Genomic DNA, 13107 nt, shown 5'->3' on the forward strand with positions numbered 1-13107 from the left:
CAAAATTTTACTTAAGAATTTAGCATAAACGAGGGTCGCTGAATCCGAAAATAAACTTAGTTTTATCGAGTCGACTTTAGTTTATGAAATATAAACAAAACAATATGTTGCTTATTAAACAATTAAAATTTTTCTTAATAATTTCTGAAGTAGATTTGATAACAAAATTTTATTTATAATTTTTGTATAAACGAGGGTCGCTGAATCCGAAAATAAACTTAGTTTTTTCGAGTCGACTTTAGTTTGTGAAATATTAGCAAAACAAAATGTTTCATATTAAACAATTTTAATTATTCTTCATAATTTCCGAATTAGATTCGACAACAAAATTTTATTTGAGAATTTAATATAAACGAGGGTCGCTGAATCCAAAAATGGACTTAGTTTTCTCGAGTCGACTTACGTTTGTAAAATATTAGCATAACAAAATGTTGCTTATTAAACAATTTAACTTTTTTTAATAATTCCTAAAGTAGATTTGATAACAAAATTGTATTTATAAATTTTGTATAAACGAGGGTCGCTGAGTCCAAAAATGAACTTAGTTTTCTCGAGTCGACTTTAGTTTGTGTTATATAAGCAAAACAAAATGTTGTTTATTAAACAATTAAGATTTTTCTAAATAATTTCTAAAGTAGATTTGATAACAAAGTTTTATTTATGAATTTTGTATATACGAGGGTCGCTGTAACCAAAAATGAACTTAGTTTTCTCGAGTCGACTTTAGTTTGTGTTATATAAGCAAAATAAAATGTTGCTTATTAAACAATTTAATTTTTATTCATTTTTCTTTATAATTTCTAAAGTAGATTTGATAACAAAATTTTATTTGCGAATTTAACATGAACTTGGTATTTTCCAGTCGGCTTTAGTTTGAGAAATATAAGGATATTTAAATTGAGAAATTACTAAATTTAAAGTTTTAAAATTGCTTTTACGTAGTTTCTCTTGGTTCTTTATAAAATAATATAAAAAATTTTAAATTATTTGTTTAATTTAAGTTCTTTTCTTTAATTTAAATAATTAAAAAAATAAAACAAAATAACTGAATAAAAATAAAACGACTTAATTGACTGCCATAATTTTTAACTTAAAAAACAACAACTATGTTTAAATAAAAAAAAAAACTAAAAACTTAAAAACATTTCTATTTAATTATTATTATTATTAATAAACTTAAAACAAAATAATAATAAAACAACAAATGACACTATTTTATTTAAAAACAAACAAACTCAATAATAAAATTTCTAAAAAAAAAATAAAAGAAAAAAAACTTGAAAATAAAAACTTTAAAACAACAAAAATAGCAATTTATAAAAACTTTTCTTACAAAAGAAAAAAAAAAAAAAGAAAAACACAGATTAGTTGGTTCAACATTGTCGTAATCGAAATTTAAAGGAAAATAATAACAACAACAACAAAAGCTAATTATATATATATATTTAAAAGAAGAAGAAGAAAAACACAATGTTTATAAAAATATATATATTATATATATAAAAAAGAAAGAAAAACAAAAATAATTTAAAATTATAAACGTAGTAATAAAAACAAAAACACTTAAAAGAAAAAAAAATTAAAACATTTAGTTTTAGTAAGTAAAAGTATAAAAGTAAAAATCCCAAAACTTTAGGTCATTTTTTTCAAAAAAACAAAAAGTTGCAAAAAAAAAAAACAACAACCCAACAACAAAATGTATTGAAATGAAAATTACTACTTTTGGCTATAAACAAAACAAAAAAACAAAATTACTTCTTAAATTATATAAAAAAAATTACTACTAGATTTTTTAGACATTTAAGTCTTAAAAAAAAAAACATAAAAAATATTATAAAAAAACAAAATTATTACTTACAAAAAAACACACACTTTTTGGCATATAAATTTAACTAAGCAAAAAATAAAAAAAATTACAACAAAAAAATTAAAAAAAATTTAAATTATTATTATTTCAGGGTTTTGGCTTAATTTTTTTTACAAATTTCTTTTTTATAATTTCTAAAAACCAAAAAAACTTAAAAGTCTCCTTAAATATTTGAAAAAAAACTAACAAAATTACTTAACCTCTACCCTCCCCCCCCCAAAAAAAAAATATAATAAAGAAGTAAAAAACTTACAAAAAAAATACATATTTTTGGCATCGAACATACTCTCTCTACTAAAAAAAAAAAACAAAAACTAACTATATACTACTTACTACTACTAAATAAAACTGAAAAAAAAAAAAAACAAAACAAACAATTACACTCGAAACAAAAACAAATTGTTTATAAATGAAAACAAAAATGTTCAGCCTACCAAAAAAAAAAACAAAAAAAGGAAATATTTAAAAAAAGCATATGTTTACCCTCTCTACATACTTTTTGGACTCTATGGCAATGTTTATCCAATTAATCAATAAATAATTACAATAAATAAAAATAGAAATTATAAATTAAAATTAAAAAAAAACAACAACAAGAAAAAGTTATTAATGTTTAGTTTTTTTTGAATAACTTTAAGAAATTTGTTGAAAATTTTTTTTTTAAATTTAATCTAAACTTTTGTTTACACTTTAGACTAGATTGTTAACTGTATTTAAGTTCAGATTGTTATCTGGACTTTAGAATAGATTGTAAACTAAACTTTAGACTAGATTGTAATTTAGATTTTAGACCAGATTGTTATATGGATTTTAGACCAGATTGTAATCTGGTCTTTAGACCAAATTGTAATCTTTAGACCAGATTGTAATCTTTAGACTTTAGAACAGTTTGTAATCTGGACTTTAGACCTGATTGTAATCAAGATTTTAGACCAGTTTGTAATCAGGACTTTAGACCAAATTGTAATTTGAACTTTAAAACAGATTGTAATCTAGACTTTAGACCAAATTGTAATCTTTAGACTTTAGACCAGATTGTAATCTTTAGACTTTAGAACAGTTTGTAATCTGGACTTTAGACCTGATTGTAATCAAGACTTTAGACCAGTTTGTAATCATGACTTTAGACCAGATTGTAATCTGGACTTTAGACCAGATTGTAATCTGAACCTTAGAACAGATTGTTATCTGGACTTTAGACTAGATAGTAATCTTGACTATAGACCAGATTGTACTCTGAACTTTAGACCAGATTGTAATCTTTATTTTAGACCAGATTGTATTCAGGACTTAAAAACTGATTGTAATCTGGGCTTTAAATCTGACTGTAATCTGAACTTTACACTAGATTCTAATCTTGACTATAGATCAAATTATAGTCTAAACTTTAGATCAGATTTTAAACTGAACTATAGACCACATTGTATTCTCGACTTAAGAACAGATTGAAATCAAGACTATAGTCCAGATACCTAGAGCTATACTATACTATAGTGTGGACTTAAAACCAGTCTGTACTCTGAATTATAGAAATCTAGATTAAACGGCAGACTCTACTTTGGTCGATTGACTGGACTTTAGACCAGTCCATACTCTGGTGTGTAAACTAGGCTATAGACCAGTCCATACTCTGGTCTATAAACAGGACTATGGACCAGTGTATTAAATAAAAGAAAAACTATAAACAAAAGTCAAGATTGTAAACTGGACTATAATCCAAATTCTACTCTGAACTATAGACCAGATTATACTCTGAACTATAGACCAATCTATACTCTGAACTATAGACCAGCCCATACTCTGGTCTATAAACTGGTCTATAGAAGTATCTATACTCTGGTCTATAGACTTGACTATAGACCATTCAATACTCCGGTCTATAGATTTCACTATAGACCATTCCATGCCCTGGACTATACACCAGTCTATACTCTGGAGTATAGACCAGTCTATACTCAGAACTGTAGACCAGTCTATACTCTTAAGTGTAGGCCAGTCTACACTCTGAACTATAAACCATTCTTTACTCTGGTCTATAGCCTATAATCGAGGTTATTAACCAGACTATAAAGCAGATTATAGTTCGGTCTATATACTAGACCATACTCTGGACTGTAGACTAGACTATACTCAGGACTATAGACTAGATCATACTCTAGACTTAAGACCAGACTCAACTCTGGTCTATTGACTAAATCATAGACCAGTTTATACTCTGGTATGTAAACTGGCTTATAGACCAATCTATACTCTGGTCTATAAACTGGACTATATACCAGTCTATAGACTATAATCAGAGCTGAAAAGCAGACTTAACTCTTCAAGAAGTAGACTACAATTTGGGCTATAGACTCTGAACTATAGACTGTATTATACTGGGAATTATAGACCACTCCATATTCTGCACTATAGTCCAATCTACACTCTGGTCTATGGACTGGATTATAGATCAGTTCATGCTCTGGTCTATAAACCAGATTATAAACCAGTCTATAAACCAGACTATTGTCCAGTCTATACTCTGGTCTATAAACTGGACTATAGACCAGTCTATACTCTGGGTTATATACAAGTCTATACTCTGAAATATAGACCAGTCTGTATTCTGAACTAAAGACCAGTCTATACTCTAAACTATAGACCAGTCTATACTCTGAACTATAGACTAGTTTACACTCTGAACAATAGACTATAGTATATACTCTGGTCTATAAATTAAAACCAGACTTAACTCTGGGTTATAAAGCAGACTATAAACTAGACTATACTCTAGACTATAGACCAGACCATAACCTCTACTATGGTTAAAACTACATTCTTAACTACTAGACTAGACTATACTCTATATATAGCCCTGGACTATGAACCAGACTGTAATCTATATTCTAGACTTTGTAGACTATACTTTAGACTACAGAACTGTCTATATTCGAGACTATAAGTCATATTGTGATCTGTACTATAGACCAGATAGCACTTTGTATTATTGATCATATAGTACTCTGTATTATAGACTAGATTGTAATCTCGACTATAGACCATGCTACACTCTGGACTATAGACCAAACTAATTCGTCTACTATAGGTGAGACTACATTCTTAACTACTAGACTATACTCTAGACCATGGACCAGACTGTACTCTGGACTATGTGACCAGACCATATATCTACACTAAAGACGAAAATGTAATTTATATTCTAGAATTTGGACAAACTTGTACTCTACGTCTATAGACCAGACTATGTTCTGTACTACGATCTAGTTTATAGAAAAAACTTTTTTTTAGATTATTTTCCTGTGTAGTCTAAAGACTATTCTTTCGACTATTCTATAATTAAATATATTTCGAAGGATCATTGATTCGGTTTAAAAACAAAATTTGTTAGATTTAAACAAAATTTGTTGAAAAAAAAAACACAAATTGTTACAAAAACTTTGTGATAAGTGAGTTCGAAGGACCATTTTGAACGATTTCTTTGAAAACTAAAATTTATTCAAAAATTAAAAAAAAAACTTAATTAATTAAGTTTTATTATTTTAAAGAATGTTTCTGAATTTGTAAAAATTTAAGTTTTTTTTTCAAACTTATAAAAAAATAATTTTTCTTTTATATAAAACAAAAAAAATTAAATAAAAAATAATAAAAAAATAAACAAATTATGCATTTATTAGGTGACTTAACCACCATAGAGTTCATTATTTGCAAAATAATAATAATAATAATAATAAACCTAAAAAAATATCTAAAAATTAAAAAAAAAAACAAAATCATATTTATAACATTTAAACAAAAACAAAAATTCATGCTGTAAAAAAAATTAACATAAAAACAAACTTTAAAAAGTTAAAAAAAACTCTATACACTTGTAAAATATTAAATTGATTAGCAATCCGTATACAAAAATATTAATTATAATTAAAGAAAAAAAAAAACATAAAAAAATAATTAAAAAAAATATTAGAAATTTATAAAATTAAGTAATAAAAACAAATCATAGTTTATAAAGAAAATAAAATTAAATTAAACTTAAAATTAAACTAAATTAAAGAAAAAAACAAACAAAAATTAAATAAAAGAATGAATGATTGTTCAAATAAAAGTGTGTATGAGTGCGTGTGTGTGCGTTTGTAAAATAATTAAATATTTAATTATAAATTATTTAATATTAAACATAATAATTATAATATAATATTAGCATACTTTTTAGATAAAAATAAAAACAACAACAACAGTTAAGCATTAAAAAAAACAAAACAACACTCTTAATTATTAATTTTTTTTCCCCCACAAAAAAAAACTCACATTTATTTTTTTATAATTCCCTTAAAAAATTAACAAAACAAAATACGATAACAACAAAAAAAAAACTTTTCTTCTGGTTAAGAAAAACTTGAAACATTAATCGCAAGTTAAAAACAAAAACCCTTAACAAAAAGTAATAATTATTGAAAGTGAAAACAAAAGTAATAAAACAACAAAAATTATGTAAAACATTAAACATTTAGTTGTAGTCATAAATTATATTTAAACAAAAAACATTTAAAAAAGCAAAGAAATGAAACGGTAACAACATAAAAGATTAACTTGCAGAAATTTAACAAAAATATATATGCAACCAATAAGAAAGAACGATTTCTTTATCCCCTTCCCCCAAACCTAAAAAAGAATAAAACAAAAAAAATAAATTAATAAAAATTTAATAACGAAAAATTTTGTTTCAAAAAATGTTGATTTTGTTTCTTTTATTTTTTCTAAAGAAATTAAACTGTAGACCAGACTATAGACTAGACTTAAATCTAGACATGTAAACGGGATTTAATAAGGCTATTCTATAGCCTATTTTACAGGAGATTCTACAATCTACTCTATAGACAATTCTATAGTCTATTCAATAGATTATTCTATAGTCTGTTCTATAAACTATTCTATAGTCTATTCTATAGTCCATTCTATAGCCTATTCCAAAGACTATTCTATGGTCCATTCTATAGCCTATTCTACAGTCTATTCTATAGTCTCTTCTATAAACTATTCTATAGACTATTCCATAGTCTATTCTATAAACTATTCTATTGCATATTCTATAGAATATTCTACAGACGATTATATAGTCTATTCTATAGAATATTCTATAGACTATTCTATAGAATATTCTATAGCCTATTCTATAGAATATTCTATAGCCTATTCTATAGACTATTCTATAGTCTATTCCATAGACTATTCTATAGTATATAGACTGATCAATTATATATTTTATAGACTTTTCCATAGTCTATTCTATAGTTTATTGTATAAAGTATTCTATAGGATATCCTATAGACTCTTCTGTAGCATATCCTATAGACTATTCTATAGACTATTCTGTAGTCTATTTTATAGAATATTCTATAGTCTATTCTATAGAATATTCTATAGTATATTCTATAGTCTATTCTATAGACTATTCTGTAGACTATTCTATAGTATATCCTGTAGACTATTTTATAATATATTCTATAGACTATTCTATGTTCTACTCTATAGACTATTCTATAGTCTATTCTATAGACTATTCTATAGTCTATTCTATAGACTATTCTATAGTCTATTCTATAGACTATTCTATAGTCTATTCTATAGACTATTCTATAGTCTATTCTATAGACTATTCTATAGTCTATTCTATAGACTATTCTATAGTCTATTCTATAGACTATTCTATAGTCTATTCTATAGACTATTCTATAGTCTATTCTATAGACTATTCTATAGTCTATTCTATAGACTATTCTATAGTCTATTCTATAGACTATTCTATAGTCTATTCTATAGACTATTCTATAGTCTATTCTATAGCCTATTCTATAGACTATTCTATAGTCTATTTTATAGACTAATCTATAGTCTATTCTATAGACTATTCTATAGTCTATTCTATAGACTATTCTATAGTCTATTCTATAGACTATTCTATAGTCTATTCTATAGACTATTCTATAGTCTATTCTATAGACTATTCTATAGTCTATTCTATAGACTATTCTATAGTCTATTCTATAGACTATTCTATAGTCTATTCTATAGACTATTCTATAGTCTATCCTATAGACTATTCTATAGTCTATTCTATAGACTATTCTATAGTCTATTCTATAGACTATTCTATAGTCTATTCTATAGACTATTCTATAGTCTATTCTATAGACTATTCTATAGCCTATTCTATAGACTATTCTGTAGACTATTCTATAGACTATTCTATAGACTATTCTATAGCCTATTCTATAGACAATTCTATAGTCTATTCTATAGTCTATTCTATAGACTATTCTATAGTCTATTCTATAGTCTATTCTATAGACTATTCTATAGACTATTCTATATTCTATTCTATAGACTATTCTATAGTCTATTCTATGGATTATTCTATAGTCTATTCTATAGACTATTCTATAGTCTATTCTATAGACTATTCTATAGTCTATTCTATAGCCTATTCTATAGACTATTCTGTAGACTATTCTATAGACTATTCTATAGACTATTCTATAGTCTGTTCTATAGACAATTCTATAGTCTATTCTGTAGACAATTCTATAGTCTATTCTATAGACTATTCTATAGTCTATTCTATAGAGAATTCTATAGTCTATTCTGTAGACAATTCTATAGTCTATTCTATAGACTATTCTATAGTCTATTCTATACACTATTCCGTAGTCTATTCTGTATACTGTTCTATAGTCTACTTTATAGACTATTTTATAGTCTATTCTATAGACTATTCTATTGTCTATTTTATAGACTATTCTATGGTCTATTTTATAGACTATTCTATGGTCTATTCTATAGACTATTCTAAAGCCTATTCTGTAAACTACTCTATGGTCTACTATATCGTCTATTCTGTACACTATGCTATAGTCTAATCTATACACATTTCTATAGTCTATTCAATAGTATATTCTAGCACTATTGTATAGTCTATTCTATAGACTATTCTGCAGGCTATTCTATAGTCAATTCTATATGCTATTTTTTATTCTAGAGTCTAATATATAGACTTTTTTTGGAGTCCTCGTACTTTTTGTTAAATCGAACGATCTTAAACATTTAAATTTATTTACAATTTTCTTTTAAATTTTCTTCTTTTTTATATGAAATCAAAAATTTTGAATTTGTTTTTTTTTCTTAAGAGAACTTCAAATATTTCCCATCTAATTTATGATTTATTTACCGCAAATAAAAACACACATCCGAACAGTATTGAAGATATAAAACCAAAAATGAAAATTTACTTGAAACCTTAAAAAACTTAAAAACAAATATTAGAAGAAAAAACATCTAAAAGAAATATATTAAAACCCAAACAAAAACAAATATTTATTTACAAAAAGAACAAAAAAACCTAAAACATAATTAAGAAAAACAAAACTTTTGTTCATTAAAAAAAAAGAAAACAATTTTTTTATTTAATTTTTTTATAACAAAAAACAAAAAAAATTATTTTAATTTTTTTCTACCTATTGAATATAAAATATAAAAAAACAACGTAATTAAATAAAAGAAAAAATGTTATACAACTTTAAGCCATTTATTAAATAAGTAAACAAATAAAACAACAAAAAAAACACAATTTCATCTTAAAACAAACATAAAAAAGAAAAAACAACATAATATTAAACAAAAATAATAATTATAATAAAATTATTATTAAAAAAATATTTCATTTAATTTTAAGTTAATATTTCATAATTATTATTAAAATGCAACAACAACAAAAAAAAATAATAAAAAAATAACAACAAAACCCATAAATAATAATGATTATATGAAGGAAAAGAAAAATGAAAAGAATAAGCAAGAAAAACAAACAACAACAAAAAAACTTAATAAAAAATTTATGATATAATCAACCAAAAAATAAAAACAGGATCACGTTTTTCTTTTTTTTTGAAAAATTTAACATGTTGGAATAGTTGCTAGACTGTAGAATAGAATATAGACAAGACTTTAGTCTAGAATATAGACTCAACTATGGACTAGACTACATACTAGACTATATACTAGACTATAGACTAGACTATATACTAGACTACAGACTAGATTATAGACTATACTATAGAATAGACCATAAACTAGATTATAAACCAGACCAAAGTTTAGACTATAAACAAGTCTATAGACTAGACAATAGTTCAGACTATAAACTAGACTATAGACTAGACTATAGACTAGACTATAGTCTAGACTATAGACTAGACTATAGACTAGACTATAGACTAGACAATAGACTAGACTATAGACTAAACTATAGACTAGACTATAGACTAAACTATAGACTAGACTATAGACTAAACTATAGAGTACACTATAGATTAGACTAGACTATAGACTAGACTATAGACTAGACTATAGACTAGACTATAGACTAGACTATAGACTAGACTATAGACTAGACTATAGACTAGACTATAGACTAGACTATAGACTAGACTATAGACTAGACTATAGACTAGACTATAGACTAGACTATAGACTAGACTATAGACTAGACTATAGACTAGACTATCGACTAGACTATCGACTAGACTATAGACTAGACTATAGACTAGAGTATAGACTAGACTATAGACTAGACTATAGACTAGACTATAGACTAGACTATAGACTAGACTTTAGACTAGACTATAGACTAGAATATAGACTAGACTGTAGACTAGACTATAGACTCGACCATAGACTAGACTATAGCCTAGACTATGTACAAGACTATAGACTAGACGATAGACTAGACTATAGCCTAGACTATATACAAGACTATAGACTAGACTATAGACTAGACTATAGCCTAGACTATAGCCTAGGCTGTAGACTAGACTAAAGACTATACTATAGACTAGATTATAGACAAGGCAGTAGACTAGACAATAGACTAGACTATATAGTAGATTTAACCAAAGACAGTACTATAGGCTAGAGTATGTGTTAAAATATAGACTAGACGATAATCTATACTATAGATTGGACTATAAAGTACACTATAGTGTAGACTGTAAACTATACTGTAGACTATACCATAGACAAGACAATAGACTAGAGTATAGACTAGTCTTAACCAAAGACAATACTATTGACTAGACTGTGGGTTAAATTATATAAAAGAGTAAAGGTTATAGACTAGGATATAGACAAGACTATAGTCTAGACTATGAACTAGACTTAAGATTACACTAGTGTGTAGATCCCATTATAGGCTACACTTTGGACTAAACTATATAATATACTTAAGACTAGTTTTAAGACTAGAATGTGGGCAAGAAAAGACAATAAATTATTTACTAGCCTATAGTATATAATGTCGATTAAACTATAGTCTCTTTTAAAGCTCTTCTAAGATTTGTCAGACTCTCTAGTCCTTTTATTAAAAATCAAATAATTTACAAAAAAATCCGTTTTTTTTTTAAATCCAAAAATAATTTCTACTCTCATCTAAACAAAACTTTTTGTAATTTTTATAAAATTTTTTTAATTATCTAAAAGTATTTCTACCTCTTTCTTTTTCTCCCTGCATCCTTAGGCCTTTTAATGCATCCCTCAAGCCAACAGCCCAACAGTTTAAATAGTTTGGGTCAAGCAGCCTCTGCAAATCTAATGCGTTCATCACGTAGTGGTGGTGGTGGTGTTGGTGGACCACAAAATTTCGACCAAAACTCTATAATGATGAAATCCCTATATGAACAACAACAGCAGCAGCAACAGCTGCTGGCGGCTCAACAGTCATTGCAGGGTTTACTATCGCCCGGTTCGAATAGCAGTTGTAGCAGTACCACACAACAACAGCAACAGCAGCAGCAATCGAACAGTGTAAGTAGTAATAATTATCCCTTGGCCATGGATTGTGATCCACCTTTGGCCTCGCAACAAATGCCACCACCACCGCCACCCTTACAACTACATACAAATATGCGTTTTGGTGTTAATACCTCATCATCGTCTTTACAAGGTGGTGGAGTATCTTCCACTACATCGGGTGGTAGTACAGGCTCTTTAAATTCCTCACGCATACGACAAAATTCTGGCAGTTCAGGTGGTTTTAATCCTTTGCAGACCAACAAGCATCAGCCTTCAACAGCTGGTACAGCTGTGGCGCATCATCACAATTATGCACCCGCTTCGCTGCCAACAGATTTTGTTCATCATCCGCTGTCGGCGGCTGCCTCGCATCTAATGATGACCGATTCTAGCGTTATAACTGCCTCTGCAGCTGGCTCATCTACTGGACCTGCCTCGTATACATCCTGGCCCTCGGTGGCACCACCCAGCAATCATGTCTTTGGCCTGCCTCCACCACCACCGCCCTCACACATGTTAGCCGGCGTTAGTATGTCAAATGATATGATTAATGCTCCCGCACATTTACAGCAACAACATTTAATGCATCAACAGCAGCAGCAGCAACAACAGCAGCAGCATCAATTACAACATTCACAAAGGCGTGCCGTTGGCGGTGGTGGTGGTGGTGTTGGTTCGGATCGTCTACCTCCGGTCAATTCTAATAATAGTTCGAATTCTTCTGGTAATAATAGTGGTTCTGCCAGTGGAGATGCCTCTTCGACCATGGTAGGCGTTTGTGTTCAACAAAGTCCTGTAGTTATTCATTAAGTTTCTAATCCTTTCCCTCTGGTTTTCCTTACTTTACAAGAAAACACTTCTTCAACTCTCATTGCTTGACTTTTTCTTTTTGTTAAGAAAGACAGAGAAAGAGAGAGAGAGAGAAAGAGAGTTTTATTTGTAGGTAGTGTTTTATTCTATCTTGTACTACTTTTTTCTCTATATATTTTCTGCTCTATTACTGCTCTAAAATACTTTAAAAAAATTATTTTTTTTATATATATAAATATAAATTTTATTAATATAATTTAATACGAGATAAAACAAAAAAGAAACAAAAAATATATATTTGTATTTAATTTTTATTATTATCTTATATATATTTTATTGTCTTAATTTTTTTTTTGCTTTTTTCGTATAAAAAACAAAACAATTTAATTATTAATAATAACTATTTTAGACATTATATACATATACCTAAACTTATAACATTATAATATAAAAAAACTAAATAATAATTATTCAAAAACAAAACATATATATTTTAGTATATATGTTTATGCTACGATTTAATTTACAAAATTTTTAAAAATTTTTGTTCTTTTTAGGGAGAATAATAAAACAAGCTGCTTAAGAAAACA

At 26.9% G+C, this 13107-nt stretch overlaps 1 protein-coding gene across 2 annotated transcripts in view; it reads left to right on the forward strand.

Moving 5' to 3' along the window:
• The window catches only part of LOC111688620 (serine/threonine-protein kinase minibrain), a 46287-nt gene extending 33477 nt beyond the window's left edge, over window positions 1-12810 (forward strand). The window contains exon 8 of one of the 2 annotated variants that reach the window (XM_046947344.1): window positions 11433-12810. In XM_046947344.1, the coding sequence (XP_046803300.1) occupies window positions 11433-12517 (1085 nt within the window). In that variant the 3' untranslated portion in view covers window positions 12518-12810. Of the gene's footprint in view, window positions 1-11395 lie in introns of both variants that reach the window. The other variant, XM_046947345.1, reaches the window with a different exon arrangement.
• Window positions 12811-13107: the final 297 nt, after the last annotated feature.

Source organism: Lucilia cuprina, chromosome 3 (assembly GCF_022045245.1).
Source record: "Lucilia cuprina isolate Lc7/37 chromosome 3, ASM2204524v1, whole genome shotgun sequence".
Lineage (NCBI taxonomy): Eukaryota > Metazoa > Arthropoda > Insecta > Diptera > Calliphoridae > Lucilia > Lucilia cuprina.